Below are 20,374 nucleotides of genomic sequence, written 5' to 3' on the forward strand. Positions count from 1 at the left end.
TAAGAAGTCTCACAACACCAGGTTAAAGTCCAACAGATTTATTTGGTAGCAAATACCATAAGCTTTCGGAGCACTGCTCCTTCGTCAGATGGAGTGGAAATGTGCTCTCAAACAGTGCACAGGCACAGAAATCAAGTTACAGAATACTGATTAGAATGCAAATCTCTACAGCCAGAATTCTCCACCAAGGGAAATAATTTTATCCTGTCCACCCTATCTCTTCCCCTCATAATGTTGTACACCTCTATCAGATCACCCCTCAGCCTTCTTTGTCCCAAGGAAAATGACCCCAACCTATCCAATCTCTCCTCATAGCTACACTTTTCCAGCCCTGGTGTCATTCTTGTAAACCTCCTCTGCTCTCTCTCCAGAGCAATGATGTCCTTCCTGTAAAATGGTGACCAGAACTGCACACGATATTCCAGTTGTGGCCTCACCAGTGTTTTATACAATTCCAACATTATATCCTTACTTTTATATTCTATACCTCTGCCAACGAAGGAGAGCATTCCACTTACCTTCTGTACAACCTTGTCTACTTGAACTGCTGCCTTTAGGGACCTGTGTACTTGTACGCCAAGATCTCTTTCTTCATCTATCCTTCTTAGTACATTCCCATTTATTGTGTGTTAATGTGGAGTTGGGGCCACAATCCGTGTTACTGAATGGCAGAGCAGCCTCGAGGGGCCAAATGGCCCACTCCTGCTCCTAATTCCTGTGTACAATTGATTGCTTCCCTCCTAGTCTCATCTTCTGATTAGAAAGCCACTCACAACCGTGCAGGAGGTATTCTCCAATGAACAGCAGCTCTGAGGCCACTGAGATAACATCTTAAGTACGTGGTTTATTTAACCTCACACAAGGATACCAACACAGAGACTGGGCAGTGGGACAAAGGCAGACACCCCTGGCGCAGTTGAGTTCCATTTCACTTTCCAAACAAATCGGAGACCGGTACTACTGACGGGATGGAAGGACAACAAACTGAAAAAGATAAAAAACGTCATCTAGGCACCGATAGTGTCAAAAGCTTCTCCGTGAGTGGCGGAAATGCTCAGACTTCTAATTGGGAACTGGCTTTATCAGCAACTTGTTGCTGTCAGCAAAAAACAATTCAAATTAAACCTCCTGGGAGCTCAGCGCAGATGATGTCCTGATCAGGTCCATTTTGTTACCCTTCATAATGAGGAGAAGGCTGAATGGAATGTTGTACAGTAATATGGGCGGCACGGTGACACAGTGGTTAGCACTGCTGCCTCACAGCCCCAGAGACCTGGGTTTGATTCCCGGCTTGGGTCACTGTGCGGAGTCTGCACGTTCTCTCCGTGTCTGCGTGGGTTTCCTCCGGGTGCTCCAGTTTCCTCCCACAGTCCAAAGCTGTGCGGGTTAGGTGGATTGGCCATGCTAAATTGCCCTTTAGTGTCCCGGGATGCATAGGTAAGCGGGATATGTGGGGTTATGGGGGGAAATATATGGGGTTACTGGGATAGGGCCTGGGTGGGATTGTTGTTGGTGCAGGCTCGATGGGCCAAATGGCCTACTTCTGCACTGTAGGGATTCTAAGGTTCTACAATCCCTAAGTCCCATGTGTTCTGGTCAAGAAATATTCACAAGAAATCAAACCCATTGGCATTTCGCTCCATACTCAGGCTACATCGAGTGCTAAACTCCCTCTACTCTGTCCAAAAAATGTCCTTTGCCACAATCCCAAAAGAGCGGCCAACTGGCACCACATTAAATTCTGTTCTAAATAGGACTCAAACCACCTTTAGCTATGGGTCAAAACAGGTGCCAAGGATGCCCAATTCAGGCAGTCTTATGTTGTGGGGCCAAACCAATTGGCACCGGGTTGAAGTTGCACAACTTCATTTCATGTAGAGGGTACCACATCCTGCAGGCAAAGCATTTTACTGAAGCCAGCCAGATCTTACTGCATCACGGACCAAACCCGACTGGGAAAAAAGCCCAGAATTATTGGCGTCTCCAGAACAATCCAGGAAACTAGGAATAGCGAACCACTCCTCATTAAGGCTGGCACATTGCCGGAGAAACAATGTGCAAGGGGTACGGGGAAAAGGCAAGGGAACGGCATTCAGCCATGATGCTCACTTGGAGGACCGGTGCGGACACGACGGGCCAAATGTAACAATTCTGCTGCACTGCCTGGAAAAGTGCTGGCAGCAGGTTCAATCCAGGGATTCAAGAGGGAGTAAGATAGTTACTCGAGTAGAGGCCGGCAACTGAAAAAGACACGTGAAGATGAGAAGCTACACAGAAAGTGAAGGGGGACATGAAGAGGCCAGAACTCAAGTTGCGGATTTACCAACCATTTGCTCACTTTCCGACAAAAAGTTGTGAATGTAGAAATGACTGGAGGAGAATGAGAGTGCTGCAGGCTTGAGTTTTATTTTCTCAATGTTAGCACATCCATGGCACTGCCTGTCCACCCGCTCCCGCCCCATTCCCGTCTGCCCGAACGAAGGGTCTGACACTCCATTCTGTATATTTTTGAGGTATTATGGAGCCTTCGACCAGTCTGCTTTTCAAGCTGATATTCATTTCATCCTGGAAATGTAACTGCAACAACCCATTGCAGGGGACAACAGCGCCTCCAAAAAATAAACTTGGCAGTCCTGATTCTCATCGATATCATTGGTTCAGATAGCAGCACAGTAGCACAGTGGTTAGCACTGCTGCCTCACAGCGCCAGGGACCCGGGTTCGGTTCCTGGCCTCGGGTCACTGTCTGTGTGGAGTCTGCACGTTCTCCCCGTGTCTGCATAGGTTTCCTCCGGGAGCTCCGGTTTCCTCCGAAAGATGTGCTGGTTAGGGTGTATTGGCCGTGCTAAATTCTCCCTCAGTGTACCCGAGCAGGCGCTGGAGTGTGGCGACTAGGGGATTCTCACAGTAACTTCATTGCAGTGTTAATGTAAACCTACTTGTGACACTAATAAATAAACTTTAAACTTAAACTGTATGGATCTGAATGGTTAACAACATCTACCCCGGGTACATAGTGAAAAAAAAAGAACCTTCTTTAACGGAATGCAGACACAAAAATGAAAGTTTTCTCGATAAGTTGGCTGTCACCTTGTGAAGCGACACCATTTTTCAGAGCACCACAATTAACTTTCCATTAATCGAAGGTTGCACCGTGAATTCTAACCCAGAGGAAGTGAATCTTACTGGGAAATCTTTGATGAGAAGTTTACCAGGGAACAGCTGGAGCTGCTGTGGTCAGGAGCAGGACAGTCAGTATCTCTGCATCTTCCTTTATGTTCTCACTACCCAATCAACCCCATTAACGATGGGCAATTTGGTCTCCCTGCTCCCTCTCACTCTTCCACAGAGACCCTACATCTCTGCAGGATTTACATCAATAGAAATGGTCGAGAGCTTCAAGTTTTTAGGTGTCCAGATCACCAACAACCTGTCCTGGTCCTCCCATGCCGACACTATAGTTAAGAAAGAATCTTTGACTCAAAGACTATTTCCTCGGGTGGTTGGAGCTATTACAAGGGGGCATAACTATAGGGTTCGTGGTGGGAGATATAGGAAGGATATCAGAGGTAGGTTCTTCACGCAGAGAGTGGTTGGGGTGTGGAATGGACTGCCTGCAGTGATAGTGGAGTCAGACACTTTAGGAACATTTAAGCGGTTATTGGATAGGCACATGGAGCACACCAGGATGATAGGGAGTGGGATAGCTTGATCTTGGTTTCAGATAAAGCTCGGCACAACATCGTGGGCCGAATGGCCTGTTCTGTGCTGTACTGTTCTATGTTCTATGTTCTATTTTAAGAAAGCCCACCAATGCCTCTACTTTCTCAGAAGACTAAGAAAATTTGGCATGTCAGCTACGACTCTCATCAAATTTTACAGATGCGCCATAGAAAGCATTCTTTCTGGTTGTATCACAACTTGGTATGGGCTCCTGCTCTGCCCAAGACCGCAAGAAACTACAAAAGGTCGTGAATGTAGCCCAATCCATCACGCAAACCAGACTCCCATCCATTGACTCTGTCTACACTTCCAGCTGCCTCGGCAAAGCAGCCAGCATAATCAAGGACTCCACGCAGCCCGGACATTCACTCTTCCATCTTCTTACGTTGGGAAAAAGATACAAAAGTCTGAGGACAAGTACCAATTGACTCAAGAACAGCTTCTTCCCTGCTGCCATCAGACTTTTGAATGGACCTACCTCACATTAAGTTGATCTTTCTCTACACCCTAGCTATAGCTGTAACACTACATTCTGCACACTCCTTTCCTTCTCTATGAACGGTATGTTTTGTCTGTATAGCGCGCAAGAAACAATACTTTTCACTGTATGCTAATACATGAGACAATAATAAATCAAATCAAATTTTAAAAAAGAGGTGGGTGGTTGGCTGCTGAGGGAACTCAGCAGGATCCAGTGCACTCTTGAAGTGAAGAAGCGGCTGTTTTTGGGGCTTACCTTGGCACAGTTTTCCATTCTGCGTCAGTCGGTAGCCTGTGTGGCAGGTACACTGCACGATGCCTCGAACCTGCTGGCACTTGTGCGCACATCCACCGTTATTCACGTTGCAGCTCTCCTCTTCAGAGAGTTCACCTGATTTCCAAAGCACAAAATGAGTTCTTACGCATCGTAACTGCGGTGGATAACCCTTTAGCAACGGTCTACCCAACTGACCGGGATTCGACACGGACGGTGACCGCCAGCCAGAATACTGGAAGCGGGCAAACCTCCAGCCACCTTCGAACGTGTGAACCCCCACCCCTCCACTCACCCTCCCCCCTACCCCCAAGCGTATTTCTTCAGAAGGAACTCTACAAAATGCAGCTAGTGAAAATACAACAACATTTACTCCAACTTATAAATCAAAGAAAGGGTTTAATAGAGAAACACCATTACTGCAAACTTGGGGCCTCGCCCTGGGCCACTCCAAACTCCCCACAATTCTACATCGTTCCTTATTTGTAGTGAATCAGCTGGTCAGCTGACTATTACATCACTCTGTAATTGGTTCCATGGTTTACTGGGTCAGCTGACCCTTACATCTTGTTCCCATTGGTCACATTACATCCAATACAAAGTTGTCACTGGTCACATTCTAACAAAATGGCAGGATGACCTGGCATCCATGGGTTACCAGCCAATCAGAGAGCTGGCAGCTCTTCAGCCCCAGTATTGCCAGGGGGAGCCCTGGCGAGGAGCAGGGTGGGGGGTGAGGGGTGTGTCGCAATGCCGGGGGGGAGGGGGGCGTGGTGATGAGGAGCGTGTCGCAATGCCAGGTTGAGGGGGGGGAGGGGGGGGGGGGGGAGAGGGTGTGTCACACTGCCGGGTGGGGCGGGGGGGATGGGTGTCGCAATGCAGGGGGGGGGGGGGGGTGTCGCAATGCCCGGGAAGGGGGGGGGATGTGTCGCAATGCATTTCATTTTTGATAAGGTGCACCTTATCAATAGCCATTCCGTTAGGGTTAGGGTTCGGAGGATTAGACCCTGTGTGAACTACAGTGTCCCCCATCAGGAGGGAGTGCTGTCATCCTGCCATTTTGTTAGAATGTGACCAACGCCCCACACCAAGGAAAGTGCTGTCAAAAGAGGGTTGACGTGCTGCTGCCCTGTCTTGTGTAGCCAGTAAGAAGTTTAACAACACCAGGTTAAAGTCCAACAGGTTTATTTGGTAGCAAAAGCCACATGGCTTTTGCTACCAAATAAACCTGTTGGACTTTAACCTGGTGTTGTTAAACTTCTTATTGTGTTTACCCCAGTCCAACGCCGGCATCTCCACATTGTGTAGCCAGGTCATTGAGTGTCTTTCAGACAGAGATAGATAGGTTCTTGATCAATGAGGGGATCAGGGGTTACAGAGACAGGGCAGGAGAATGGGGAAGAGAATCATATCAGCCATGACTGAATGGCGGAGCAGACACGATGGGCCGAATGGTCTAATTCTGCTCCTATATCTGATGATGTTGTGATGCCAGCGTTGGACTGGGGTGAACACAGTAAGAAGTCTCACAACACCAGGTTAAAGTCCAACAGGTTTATTTGGAATCACGAGCTTTCAGAGTGCTGCTCCTTCATCAGGTGACTCTCATGATTCCAAATAAGCCTGTTGGACTTTAATCTTGCGTTGTGAGACTTCTTCCTGTACCTTATGGTCTCAGAGGGCTCACATCGCTGCCAATCCTCTCCTTCCAATTGTCTTCAGGCTAAGAGGAGATGTGCGAATCTGCTTCACAAGGAGTTGAGAATCTCAGCCTTAGCCGAGCTTTCCTGATCACTAATCACCTGGCAGCTGACTGGCTGGGGCTGTTTGGCTCCTTCCACACGGCACGGCGTGTGGGACCAAACTGAAAACAGAAGCACCTTATCAAAAAGAAACACCAACCAAATACTTAGCTGAGCAAAACACAACCGTTTCTCTGTCACTTTCTGTTGATAACAGAATCCTGCCATTAACACGTTGGATAATGAGAGTTGACGCTATGGAAGATCAGACATCCGATAGGATTTTCTGACACCGCCCATTGCCGAGATCATCTGGCCTTCCCAAAAATCAATGGACTTTTGTCTAGGCTGCTGATTCTCCCACGGCAAGTCCCATGGAAAATCCCAGCCACTGACTCCACACAAAAATTAATTTCATGAAATGCGTCATCACGCCACGCTTCTGATGACGCTCAGACTTACGGCAGTTCTGATGTGGGATTTCGTCACTGCCATCTTGGCAATCCTTGGCACCATTGCACACTTTCCGTTGCCCAATGCATCGCCCAGTACCACATGTGAACTGATCGGGAGCACAGTGAGGCTGTTCTGCTGGAGAGCAAAGGAGAGTTAACATCTCTGGAGCAACCTGTCTTGAGTCTACACATGGACAGGGAGGTTTATCCAACGCTGTTGCCTAACGGAAAATCAGGAAGCACCGGGCATCATTTTCTTTCCCTGAAATTGGGAGATGGACAGTGTAGTGGTAATTTCACTGGACTAGCAATTCAGAGGCCCAGGCTGATGCCCTGAGAACATGGTTCAAATCCCAGCGTGGCAGCGGATGAAATTTAAATTCAATTAATAAATCTGGAATATGTAGCTAGTTTCAGTAATAGTGACCATGACAACTATCATCAATTGTTATAAAAACCCATCTGGTTCACTAATGTCCTTTAGGAAAGGAAATCTGCCATCCTTACCCGGTCTGGCCTACATGTGACTCCAGAGCCACAGCAATGTGGTTGACTCTCAAATGCCCTCTGAAATAAATGTTCAGTTCCAGGGCAATTAGGGATGGGCAATAAATGTTGGCCCTGCCAGCGACGCCCACATCCCGTGAAAGAATAAAAAATCATCCACATCACTTGCCCCGAATCTGTGCTGCCAAAGTGTGATGCTGCCATGGATTGGGTAAAATGATAATACTGATGTATTAAAACAACCAAGTTCACGTGAATTAATGTGACTGTCACAGATCTTACTTATATGAATCACAGTACTGATCGCACATGTGTGTGTGCGTGTCTGTGTGTGAGTGTATGTGTGTGTCTGTATGTGCGTCTGTGTGTGTGTCTGGTGTGAGTGTGTGTGTCTGTGTGTGTGTCTGGTGTGAGTGTGTCTGTATGCGTGTGTAGTGTGTGTGTGTGAATGCATGTATGTGTGGTGTGTGCATGTGTCTGGTGTGAGTGTGTGAGCATGTGCTGAATGTGTGCGTGTGTGTGTAAGTGTGTGTGTGTGTCTATGCGTGTGTGTATGTGAGTGTATGTGAATCTGTGTGTGTCTGTGCATGTGTGTGTCTGTATGCGTGCATATGTGTGCTGTGTGTGTGTGTGCGTGTTCTCCCCGTGTCTGTGTGGTTTCCTCCGGGTGCTCCAGTTTCCTCCCACAATCCAAAGATGTTCAGGTTGGGTGGATTGGCCGTAGTGAATGTGTGAGGTGATGGGGATGGGGCAGAGAGGAGGGTCTGGATAAGATGCTCTTTCGGAGAGTTGGTGCAGACTCGATGGACCGGATGGCCTCTTCCTGCTCCACATGATTCTATATCAAACAGCAATGCTATTTAACAATCCCCGCTGTCACCTGCTTTCTCGCAGTCATCTTCATCACTGTTATCGGAACAATCGTCCTCTCCGTCACATCGCCACGACAACCGGACACAGCGGCCTGACTTGCAGCGGAACTGGTCGCTAGTGCATTGTGAGGCAGCTGGGTAAGGATAAAGCAGAGTATTTTTTATATCTTTCCTCTGATGATCCAGTAATTGAAACTGTGATGTTTGATGCCAATTGTATCCCAGAATATTTGTGCTTTTTTGTTTGAGGAATGTGGTTTAAGATAAAAAACTCACTGCAATTCTTTTCATCGGACTGGTCATCACAATCAAAGTCTCCGTCGCATCTCCAGCCAGAGTTGATACAAAGCCCACTGTTACACAGAAACTCACCCGAGCGACACGGGTGATGGGATGCTGCAGAGGAAAACTAAATTAGTGCGTGGACAACGGTCAGAGCTTCCGTTTTAGAATCCCTACCATGCAAAAGGAGGCCATTCTGCCCATCAAGCCTGCACCAACAATCCCACCCAGGCCCTATCCCCATAACCCCATGCATTTACCCTAGCTAGTCCCCCTGACACTAAGGAGCATTTTAGACTGGACAGTCCACCTGACGCGCACGTCTTTTGGACTGTGGGAGGAAACCGGAGCACCCGGAGAAAACCCACGCAGACACGGGGAAAATGTGCAGACTCCACACAGACACACTCACCTCAGACACACACTCAAACCAGACACACACACCACACATACACACACACACACACGCACCACACATACATAGACACACGCATGCATACACAGCACACACACACATGCATACCGTGTGAGGCCAGGAATCGAACCCGGGTCCCTGGCGCTCACAGGCAGCAGTGCTAACCACTGTGCCACCGTGCTGCCCACAAACTCACTGGGGCGAATTTTACCGTCCTGCCCGCCATGGGAATCGCCAGGGGCGGACCCTGGAAAGGTCCATTGACCTCGGGCGGGTTTTTCCCGTTTCAGGGTGAGCGCGGCTGGAAAATCCCACCGGATGTTTGCGAACGACCAACCCTGTGGGGGAATTTTTATTGGAATCCCTCCCAAAAACAGTAACATTTCTATAAAAGGGAATAATTTTATGAAGCTTTTCTGGGAGATTAAAATCTGATAATCTGTTAAGTGCAAAAAGTCAAAAGTTTGTAATCTCGAGTGCTGAGAAATATTTGGTGATTGTGAAGTCTCTCGCTGGCACATGCTGCTGCCTTTCTGTGACTCGGCCACTAGAGGCTCCCAGCGAGCTACCTTCAACAATTGAAATGGGTTAAGTTGCACAAACTAATGTTGCTCCATTTCGACTTACTGCACAGCACGCATCTCAAAACACACCAACTCGCTAAAGATCGTGACTAAACAAAGGCTGGTATTAAAAATCCTTTCCACCCAGGCATTCGAACAAAGTCTAATTAACCACATTTGAAATTCTCCAGATTGTGGAAGTTTATTTGCAAGTATGCTCACATTAACACTGCAATGAAGTTACTGTGAAAATCCCCTAGTCGCCACACTCTGGTGTCTGTTTGGGTAACACTGAGGGAGAATTTAGCATGGCCAATGCACCCTAACCAGCATGTCTTTCAGACTGTGGGAGGAAACCGGAGCACCCGGAGGAAACCCACGCAGACATGGGGAGAACGTGCAGACTCCGCACAGACAGTGACCCAAGCTGGGAATCGAACCCAGCTCCCTGGCACTGTGAGGCAGCAGCGCTAACCACTGTGCCACAGTGCCGTTCCAGGCCTTGTTGGGCACAAGTGTTCATGATGTGGTAATGATAATCCTGCTAATCCTTCCAAAATCTCTGCACTATCCCCTGAAGGGAAAAAGGTGGTTTCTGAAGGAACAAAGCAAGTAAACAAAACCTCCCCAGTGTTCCCAGGATCCACCACGAACCTCACTAGCCTGCACTTCAGAGGGATTACCCAGAAACAGCATTAACCTTCAGAAGTGAATCAGAAAGTTAATGCTATCTGGGCAAAAAACAGTTTAATCTCTATCTCCATCTTCAATTCCATGGTTCTCTCTGTCCTGTCAGATTGCCAACTAAAATCGAGTATTGTGTGCAGTTTCGGTGCCCTACCTGAGGAAGGATGTCCTTGCTATAGAGGAAGTACAGTGAAAGTTTACCAGGCTGATTCCTGGGATGGCAAGTCTGTCATATGAGGAGAGACTAAATTGGTTAGGATTATATTCACTGGAGTTTAGAAGAGTGAGAGGGGATTTCACAGAAACTTATAAAATCCTAACAGGATTAGACAGGGTAGATTCAGAAAGAAATTTCTTGATGGTGGGGAGTCCAGAACTAGAGGTCACAAAAACAGAAAATGCTGGAAAATCTCAGTGGGTCTGACAGCATCTGTGGGGAGAGAATAGAGCCAATGTTTCGAGTCTGGATGACCCTTTGTCAGAGCTTGGGGGTCATAGTTTGAGGATAAGGGGTAAACCTTTTAGGACTGAGGTGAGGAGAAATTTCTTCACCCAGAGGGTGGTGAATGTGTGGAATTCACTACCACAGAAAGTAGTTGAGGCCAAAACATTGTGTGATCTCAAGAAGAAGTTAGGTATCGCTCTTGGGGCTAAAGGGATCGAGGGATATGGGGGGGCAGGGGGATCAGATATTGCATTCGATAATCAGCCATGATGAAGATGAATGACAGAGCAGGCTCGAAGGGCCGAATGGCCTCCTCCTGCTTCTGGTTTCTATGTTTCTTTTGCAGTATCTTTTCCAGCTGAATATTGTGAATATAAATCTTGCCCACTCAGCTCTGTCCAAAGCCATCGAGGCTTTTCCCGTGACTGCAGCACCCATTGAGTTATGAGTGAAGACCGCGCAATGCGTTTGCAATCTCAGTATCTTCTTCAATCTGAATGAAGACTCTAATCCCCCGTCTATGAGTAAAACCGGCTTCTCCCGTCTCTACAGTCATTGCCCTTCACCACCTGACCACACTGCCACCAAAATCCTCATCCACTCACTGAGTTCCACAAAGACCCGAGCTTGGCAACTCCCTCAAATACCAAGTTGCACAAATTCTATCTGCTCAAATCCCTGTCCTCCATCTCATTAAACTTCCCAGCAATCTCCACCACCTCACTCGCTCTTATCACACCAAACTCAAAATCTTTGATCTCACGTGTGAATATTTCCACTTCTCCTATTTCCACCAGCCCTGTAGCCCAGCCAATGACCTGCATATATAGTTTAAGTTTAACTTTATTCATTAGTGTCCCAAGTAGACTTACATTAACACTGCAATGAAGTCACTGTGAAAATCCCCGAGTCGTCACACTCCGGCACCTGTTCGGGTACACTGAGGAAGAATTTAGCACGGGCAATGCACCCTAACCAGCACGTCTTTCGGACTGTGGGAGGAAACCGGAGCATCTGGAGGAAACCCACGCAGACATGGGGAGAACGTGCAGACTCCGCACAGACAGTGACCCAAGCCGGGAATCGAACCCGGGTCCCTGGCGCTGTGAGACAGCTGTGCTAACCACTGTGCCACCGTGCCACTCCAGCCTTCAGGGCACCTATCCAGCTTCTCGGCATTTCCCTCTCTCGATTCTCCCCAGTGCCAATCTTGTTTGTACTCGCTGTAACACTCCATAAATTATCCTGCTTTCCATTTCCTCCTTTGCCTTTAAGAGCCTCCTCAGAGCCGATCTCAGTGGCCGTGCGTAAATATCACTGAAAGCACTCGGTCTGTGCTCACCAGCAGGAAGTTCACAATTACAGCTTCTCAAAGGTAGAATTTCTCTTCCATTGCAGCACTCACAATCATTTACTCAAAGCCCCCATTGCACCTCATCAGTCTCCAGGTTTATTTCTGGATGGTTCTATATCCTATCTCTATCAAAGAAGAACGTCCATGTCAGAACAAACAACCTAAACCATGGCTGAAAACGGAGCCGTTTCCCTGGCCAACACAGTGAATTCCCAGCGCCACAGAGAAACACCCAGACTCTGTACAGGCACTCTCATTAATGTCACCTCTTTTTGGAATGAGAGATATAATTTGACACTTACAAATTGGGAGGAGGAGGAGGCCATTCGGCCCTTCGAGCCTGCTCCACCATTTGATAAGATCACGGCTGATCTGATTGTGACCTCAACTCTACTATCCCGTACACCCCGCTAGCCTTTGACTCCCTCATTAGTCAAGAATATCTCGACCTCAGTCTTGAATATATTCAATGACTCAGCCTCCTCTGCGTCTGGGGAAGAGAATTCCACAGAATAACGACCCTCTGAGAGAATTATTTCCTCCTTATCTCCGTCTGAAGTGGGAGACCCATTATTCTTAAACTTTTTAGTGTTTCCCCCAACATCCTCTTAGCACCCACTCTGGGGTTTACACATTCTCCCCGTGTCTGCCTGGGTTTCCTCCGGGTGCTCCGGTTTCCTTCCACAGTCCGAAGATGTGCAGGTTAGGTAGATTGGCCATGATAAATTGCCCTTAGTGTCAGGGGGGCTAGCAGGGTAAATATGTGGGGTTAGGGTTAGGGAATAGGGTCTGGGTGGGATTGTTGATGGTGCAGATTCGATGGGCCAAATGGCCTCTTTCTGCACTGGAGGATTCTATGTCAATTCCCCTCAGAATGCTATTCGTTTCAATAAGATCACCTCTCATTCTCCTAAACCCCAATGGAGAGAGGCCCAAACTGTCCAACCTGTCCTCAGAAGATAAACCCTTCACCCCAGAAATGCCACCATCTGAATTCTTTTGATATTTCCCACAGAGGGCAGGATGGCTTATTACACAAGTAAGGGTGACCTGCGGGTATTTGCCAAACCTTTGGGGATGGTGTAGATGGATAGATCGAAGAAGTTGGGGCTGTTCTCCTTGGAGAAGAGAGGAAATCTGAGAGAGGTATTCTGAATCAGCAGAGATCTGTGCAGAGATGATTGTAAAAAAAATTGTTCCCACTGGTAGAATGATCAAGAGGGCACAGAACTGGCGAAAGAAGCAACGGTGATGTTTTTCACACAGCGAGTGGTTAGGATGTGGAATGTGCTGTGTAGGCGTGTACCGGAGGCAGGGTCAACTGGGGCATTCAAGAGGAAATTGGATTGTTATCTGAAAAGGAAGAATGTGCACGGTTGCGAGGAGAATTGGGCAGCACGGTGGCACAGTGGTTAGCACTGCTGCCTCACAGCGCCAGGGATCCAGGTTCGATTCCCGGCTTGCGTCACTGTCTGTGCACATTCTCCCCGTCTCTGCGTGGGTTTCCTCCGGGTGCTCCGGTTTCCTTCCACAGTCCAAAAGGGGGGCTGGTTAGGTGCATTGGCCATGCTAAATTCTCCCTCAGTGTACCCGAACAGGCGCCGGAGTGTTGCGACTAGGGGATTTTCACAGTAACTTCATTGCAGTGTTAATGCAAGCCTACTTGTGACACTAATAAATAAACTAAACTTAAAGAAGGCGGGCAGGGAACTAGGTGAATTAGTCACTGGGAGAGCCAGTGCGGACACAATCCTTCACTGCTGTGACCATTCTGTGGTATTTCTTTCTCAGTGAAATGTGACTCCATCACTCTGGCAGTGCTTGTCCTTGTGACATTCCTCTTCTACACATTTATTATCCCGCAGTTTAATTATAGTTGTGAACAATTAAGCCGTTAGGCACATGGAAATGCTTCAGGCAGCTATGAAATAAAGATGTTTCCCGTCGCCAAACCTCAAAGCAGCCTACAGCCGGAGTATAAAACTGAGTGAAATCTCTAAACGTGCGATGTACTTCTATTTATATCGAGGGATGGAGACGAATGGGCTGGAAGCTGGGAACGCAATTGAGGGGATCAAATCTCTTGAGAACAAAGATCAAGGAGAGACGGACAGAATCAAATGCTAAGGCTGTATCACCGCTCATAAGATAATCCTAATCCTTTTCTGCTTTTTAATACATACACAATGTTGCTTACTTTTATAAACTGTAAGATCAACAAAAATGCTGTCAGAGTCTTGTCTGCACTTATATCTTACGTTGCTGCTGAAAAATATGCACAGTAAGAAGTCTCACAACACCAGGTTAAAGTCCAACAGGTTTATTTGGTATCACGAGCCTTAGGCACTCACCTGATGAAGGAGCAGCACTCCGAAAGCTCGTGCTACCAAATAAACCTGTTGGACTTTAACCTGGTGTTGTGAGACTTCTTACTGTGCCCACCCCAGTCCAATGCCAGCAACTCCACATCGAGAAATATGCAGCTACTGCGGTCAAGTATCATTCTGCTCAATCACTTGTGGGACGGATGTGCAACATCTGACGCAGAGAGGAAATTTTTACTGGGAACAAAATATGTGCTTTCCTCGGAAGACAGGAAGGGACAGTTTCCCTTTTAAAAATAGCAGCACTCTGCTGCATCAGGGGAGTTATGGCCAGATTCATTCAATACAGCCACAGGAGGGGACATCGTTGCTTCTCTGTGACTGCAGCACTGAGGGGGATCTGAGTCTGGAGCCACTGCGCAGCATGGTTGGTGCACGTGGCCAGACGGTGAGCTTTCACTCCCGTGTCAAACCCACCGTGAAAATACCTGCCAGAGTTTACCTGAGGAAATTGCCAGAATTCCACTGCCCAGCCCCACAACGGGAATCGGAGCGGGCGAGTGGCAGACAATGGAAAGGGAAGTTGATCTCAAAGAACAAAGAAAAATACAGCACAGGAACGGGCCGTTCGGCCCTCCAAGCCTGTGCTGATCATGATGCCTGCCTCAACTAAAACTATCCGCACATACAGAATCCGTATCCTTCCATTCCCATCCTATTCATGTGTTCGTCTAGTTGCCCCTTAAATGCCGTTATCGTACCTGCTCCCACCGCCTCCCCGGGCAGCGCGTTCCAGACATTCACCACCCTCTGTGTAAAAAACTTGCCTCGCACATCTCCTCTAAACTTTTCCCCACGCACCTTAAACCTATGTCCCCCAGTACTTGACTTTTCTACCCTAGGAAAGAGCATCTGACTATCCACTCTGTCCATGTCACTCATAATCTTGTAAACCCCTATCAGGTCACCCCTCAACTCCATCGTTCTAGTGAGAACAAACCAAGTTTATCCAACCTCTCCTCATATCTAATACCCTCCAGACCAGGCAATATCCTGGTAAACCTCTTCTGTACCCTCTCCAAAGCATCCACATCCTTCTGGTAGTGTGGCTCCCAGAATTGTACACAATATTCCAAATGAGGCCTAACTACGGTTCTGTACAGCGGCAGCACGACCTGCCAATGCCCCGACTGATGAAGGCAAGCATGCCATATGCCTTCTTGACTACCTTATACACCTGCATTGCCACTTTCAGTGATTGGTGTTCATTTGCACCCAGATCTCGCTGCCTGTCAATACTCCTGAGGGTTTTATCATTTACTGTCTCGGGTGGGATTTCCTGGTCTCGGGTCGAGTGAGGCCATTAAATCCAGCAGAAGATCTGACATCTAAATCTGCATCTTGCAGAAGGCATGGAGGGTGAAGATTGTATGGGGGTGAGGGGGGTGGGGGAGGGGGGGGGGGGGTGGTGGTGGTGCAGTGGTGTTGTGGTATTGTCACTGGATTAATAATCCAGAGACTCCAGATAAATTCTGGGGATCCGGGTTCGAATGCCACCACGGCGGATGGTGAAATTTGAATTCAATAAAAAATCTGGAATTAAGAATCTACTGATGACCATGAAACCATTGTCGATTGTCGGAAAAACCCATCTGGTTCACTAATGTCCCTTTAGGGAAGGAAGTCTGCTGTCCTTACCTGGTCTGGCCTACATGTGATTCCAGACCCACAGCAACGTGGCTGACTCTCAAATACCCTCTGAAATGGAGGGCAGTTAGGGATGGGCAATAAATGCTGGGCCCAGCCAGCGACGCCCAGGTCCTGCACGGTGGCACAGTGGTCAGCACTGCTGCCCCACAGTGCCAGGGACCTGAGTTCGATTCCCATCTTGGGTCACTGTCTGTGTGGAGTCTGCATGTTCTCCCCATGTCTGCGTGGGTTTCCTCCGGGTGCTCCGGTTTCCTCCCACAGTCCGAAAGACGTGCTGGTTAGGGTGCATTGACCGTGCTAAATTCTCCTTCAGTGTACCCGAACAGGCACCAGAGTGTGGGCGACTAGGGGGATTTTCACAGTAACTTCATTGCGGTGTTAATAAGCCTGTTTGTGACAATAATAAATACGTTTAAACTTAAATGAATAAAAAAACTCTTGGGGCCAACTAAAACGCCCGCACTCTGAAGGAACACTCATAACCACCTAGGGTGACAAAAGATAAAATTATGCCATATATAGAGGAAGGAAAGTTATTCGTGTCGGTGTGCCTAACAGGCTTTGAAAGTGAATGCACACCATTTCAGAGAGAGAGACGCCATCATAGCTTACAAACATTTGTGAGCTATGAATATACTGGACAGGAACATGTAATAAAATTTGGAACCTGCTTTTCCCATTTGTTGGCCACATGTAGAAGACAGTTTTTATTAGTTGATAGTTGCCTCAAAATGTCTGGGCAGGAGGGTTTCGAATTACTTGTTTCCTTCTTGTTCCTGTGATCGGTGCAGCTTAGAAAACATGACTGCAGGATTATATTACTAACCACAGTCTCTCACTGAAATCGCTCCAACAAAATTACCCAATTCAACACTTCAATTTTAAACAGCTACTGAATGTTTCAGTTTGCTATGACCCTTACGATGGAGAAACAGTAAGTGACTGCGTTTAGTCAGATATAAATCACACCAAGCGGAATAAACTGTCACTTTTCACATCTCCAATTGAATCATAAAATCCAAACGCTATCATTTAACTATGAGCGGTTATTTTTATGGATATTGATCATGTCCCCACAATAAAGGGGCTGCTACTTCAATCAACAATTTCAATCCCATTTACTGACTCCTTCGACAGATGGACGCGTGTCCCAGACATAGATGATAACTAATCGAATGTTTATGCATATTTATCTGTCCTGTAATTATTCACCAGTTCTTGTTGTCAAATTCTACGAACTGAATGTCTTCTCATCCAGCACTCGGAACATGGAAAACAGTGATTTCAGACCCACAACAGTGTCGCTGACTCTCAACTATCTTCCTGAAATTTAGGGCTGGAAAGGATGGGCAGTAAATGCTGGGCCCAGCCAGCGATACCCACATCCTGCACGGTGGCACAGTGGTTGGCACTGCTGCCTCACAGCACCAGGGACCCGGGTTCAATTCCAGCCTCAGCTGACTGTCTCTGTGGAGTTTGCACGTACTCCCCATGTCTGCGTGGGTTTCCTCCGGGTGCTCCAGTTTCCTCCCACAGTCCGAAAGTTGTGTGGGTTAGGTGGATTGGCCGCGCTAAATGGCCCCTTAGTGCCAGGGGGACTAGCTCGGGTAAATGCATGGGGTTACGGGGATAGGGCCTGGGTGGGATTGTTAACGGTGCAGACTGAATGAGCCGAATGGTCTCCTTCTGCACTGTAGGGATTCTATGATAAAAGGATATCCTCAAAGCTTCGAAATCGAAGACAATCGTGTTTTATTAACCTGGCAAAAGAGCTTATTCTATGATTGAGTGCAGAACAGCGATAGAGATAAACACTCCAACCCCGGGTAAGCACAGCCCGGTCTGTAGAATCAACCCCGATTAGTCCTTCACCTGAGGGATTGTAGCCTTTTCCTCAAACACAGCCAGCAGCTATACTGAGGCTAGGGGTGATTCTCACTGCTCAGGGCACAACCTTTCTCAAAACTCTTCTGGGAGCAGATTTCATCAAGAAACACCTGCCCATCAAACAGCCTTCCTGTCTGCTTCAATAGCCTCCAGACTCTGAAAGAGTCTCCCCCCGTCTGCACTGGCAGACTGGCACCGCTGGTTCTCTGATTCCGTTACCTAACCCTTCTGATCAAAGCTGTGGTTGTATCACAGCTTGATATGGCTCCTGCTCTGCCCAAGACTGCAAGAAGCTACACAAGGTCGTGAATGTAGCCCAATCCATCACGCAAACCAGCCTCCCATCCATTGACTCTGTCTACACTTCCCGCTGCCTCGGCAAAGCAGCCAGCATAATCAAGGACCCCACACACCCCGGACATTCTCTCTTCCACCTTCTTCCGTTGGGAAAAAGATACAAAAATCTGAGGTCACGTACCAACCGACTCAAGAACAGCTTCTTCCCTGCTGCTGTCAGACTTTTGAATGGACTTACCTCGCATTAAGTTGATCTTTCTCTACACCCTAGCTATGACTGTAACACTACATTCTGCACACTCTCCTTTCCTTCTCTATGAATGGTATGCTTTGTCTGTATAGCGAGCAAGAAACAATACTTTTCACTGTATGTTAATACATGTGACAATAATAAATCAAATCAAATCAAATCAAGAGAGTGACAGATATACCGGAATGAAGAGGCAGAACTTCAGAGGATAAAGGGGAAGGAAGTTACAGCATTATAAAGAAAGATAATTATGATTCTGCGTGTGAATAGCATGTTTTGAAAGTGAATTCCTACCACTTCAGAGAGACTATCTTAATTGTTACAGCATAAACACAGTGATTAACATTGCTGTCTCACAGTGCCATGGTTCGATTCCCGGCTTGGGTCACTGTCTGTGCAGAGTCTGCACGTTCTCCCCGTGTCTGCGTCAGTTTCCTCCGGGTCCTCCGGTTTCCTCCCACAGTCCGAAAGACGTGCTGGTTAGGGTGCATTGGCCGTGCTAAATTCTCCCTCAGTGTACCCGGACAGGCGCCGGAGTGTGGCGACTCGGGGCTGGAATTTTACTGCCTGGCCCGCCCTAGTACCGAGGCGGGCGCGGTTCGCCCGAACAGAATTCTCTGTTGGCCTCGGGCGGGATTTTACAAGCCTCGTCCAAGCGATGTCATAAAATCCCGGTGTAGGGGTTTTTCACAGTAACTTCATTGCAGTGTTAATGTGACACTAATAAATAAACTTCAACTTAAAATAATGGCATCCGATAGTTCTGACAGGAATTTCCGTTCAGAATAGAAAGGGCTAACTATCGTTTGGAAGCGCTTTGGAGAATCTTGTACAAATCGAAATTTTTGCCTTGTGCATTTTGTCGGGAAGTGGAATTCTATTTACCATCAGAAACATTAGAACAGTCCTTGTCCAGATACATCACAAATACATGATCTGTTTCTACTTAAAATTATAGCTCACAGCGCATTTCTTCAGCCCCTAACCTTGGGACTGTGAGAGAGTAATTTGCAACATTTAAGTAACGTGTTGTTTGTGGACAAAACGCAGGAATGGAGTGTCACAAAGGGGAACGAAACCAGCCTCCCATCCATTGACTCTGTCTACACTTCCCGCTGCCTCGGTAAAGCAGCCAGCATAATTAAGGACCCCACGCACCCCGGACATTCTCTCTTCCACCTTCTCCCTTCGGGAAAAAGATACAAAAGTCTGAGGACACGTACCAACCGACTCAAGAACAGCTTCTTCTCTGCTGCCATCACACCTTTGATTGGACCTACCTCGCACTGAGCTGATCTTTCTCTACACCCCAGCTTTGACTGTAATACTACATTCTCTACTCTCTCATTTCCTTCCCTATGAATGGTATGCTTTGTCTGAAGAGTGCGCAGGAAACAATAATTTTCACTGTATGCTAATCCATGTGACAATAATAAATCAAATCAAATCAAATTAAAGACCAATGATGTGTCAAAAGCTCTGAGCATCAGAGCAAGTGAAACTTTAAACCTGCAGCACAGGGGCTGTGCAAGCATGCTGCTTTCATTTTGGGGTGAGGTACAGGTTCACCAAACAGACGGCTATTAATCCATAAATATCTCATAAGCTGCACCTGGAAACCGTACAGCACAATGTTTACCAGGTGGGATCAAGGCTGACAGTATAGTCCACTCTGCACCAGATCCCACTGAACTCGCCAGGTGTAAATTGTAAATTAAATTGTGTAAACTGTCCCACAGTTAGTGAGACTCGAAAGAGTCTCACATATCCTCAAGTTGCAGATCATCAGGTCAACATTGCTTTTCTGACTTGAGTTTAATCTCCCGATAATAAGATCGAAGCCACTCACCGCAGTCTGATTCATCAGACCAGTCTCCACAATCATCATCTCCGTCGCAATGGTAAATGTCAAGAATGCAACGGCCATAAGCGCATTGAAACTCCTCCACACTGCAGTTGGTAATAGGAACATCAGCAGCTGAAAGAACATTGAAAACAATATTAAAGACAGTCTTAATTAGGTACAATATTATTTGGGGAAATTACTGCGCCTCGCGGTCAAAGCGCCCGGTCCTGTTTTTCAGATCATTCTAGAATTTTATGAGCTT

At 47.3% G+C, this 20,374-nt stretch overlaps 1 protein-coding gene across 4 annotated transcripts in view; it reads right to left on the reverse strand.

Moving 5' to 3' along the window:
• Positions 1-20,374, reverse strand: part of LOC144499002 (low-density lipoprotein receptor-related protein 4-like) — a 417,145-nt gene that overhangs the window by 95,306 nt on the left and 301,465 nt on the right. For 2 of the 4 annotated variants that reach the window (XM_078221044.1, XM_078221043.1), the window contains exons 6-10: positions 20,116-20,244; positions 8,329-8,448; positions 8,061-8,186; positions 6,681-6,806; positions 4,459-4,593 (exon numbers count right to left, since the gene is read on the reverse strand). In XM_078221044.1, the coding sequence (XP_078077170.1) occupies positions 4,459-4,593; positions 6,681-6,806; positions 8,061-8,186; positions 8,329-8,448; positions 20,116-20,244 (636 nt within the window). Of the gene's footprint in view, positions 1-4,458; positions 4,594-6,680; positions 6,810-8,060; positions 8,187-8,328; positions 8,449-20,115; positions 20,245-20,374 lie in introns of all 4 variants that reach the window. The other 2 variants (XM_078221042.1, XM_078221045.1) reach the window with 1 other exon arrangement.

Source organism: Mustelus asterias, chromosome 9, assembly GCF_964213995.1.
Source record: "Mustelus asterias chromosome 9, sMusAst1.hap1.1, whole genome shotgun sequence".
Classification (NCBI taxonomy): Eukaryota; Metazoa; Chordata; class Chondrichthyes; order Carcharhiniformes; family Triakidae; genus Mustelus; species Mustelus asterias.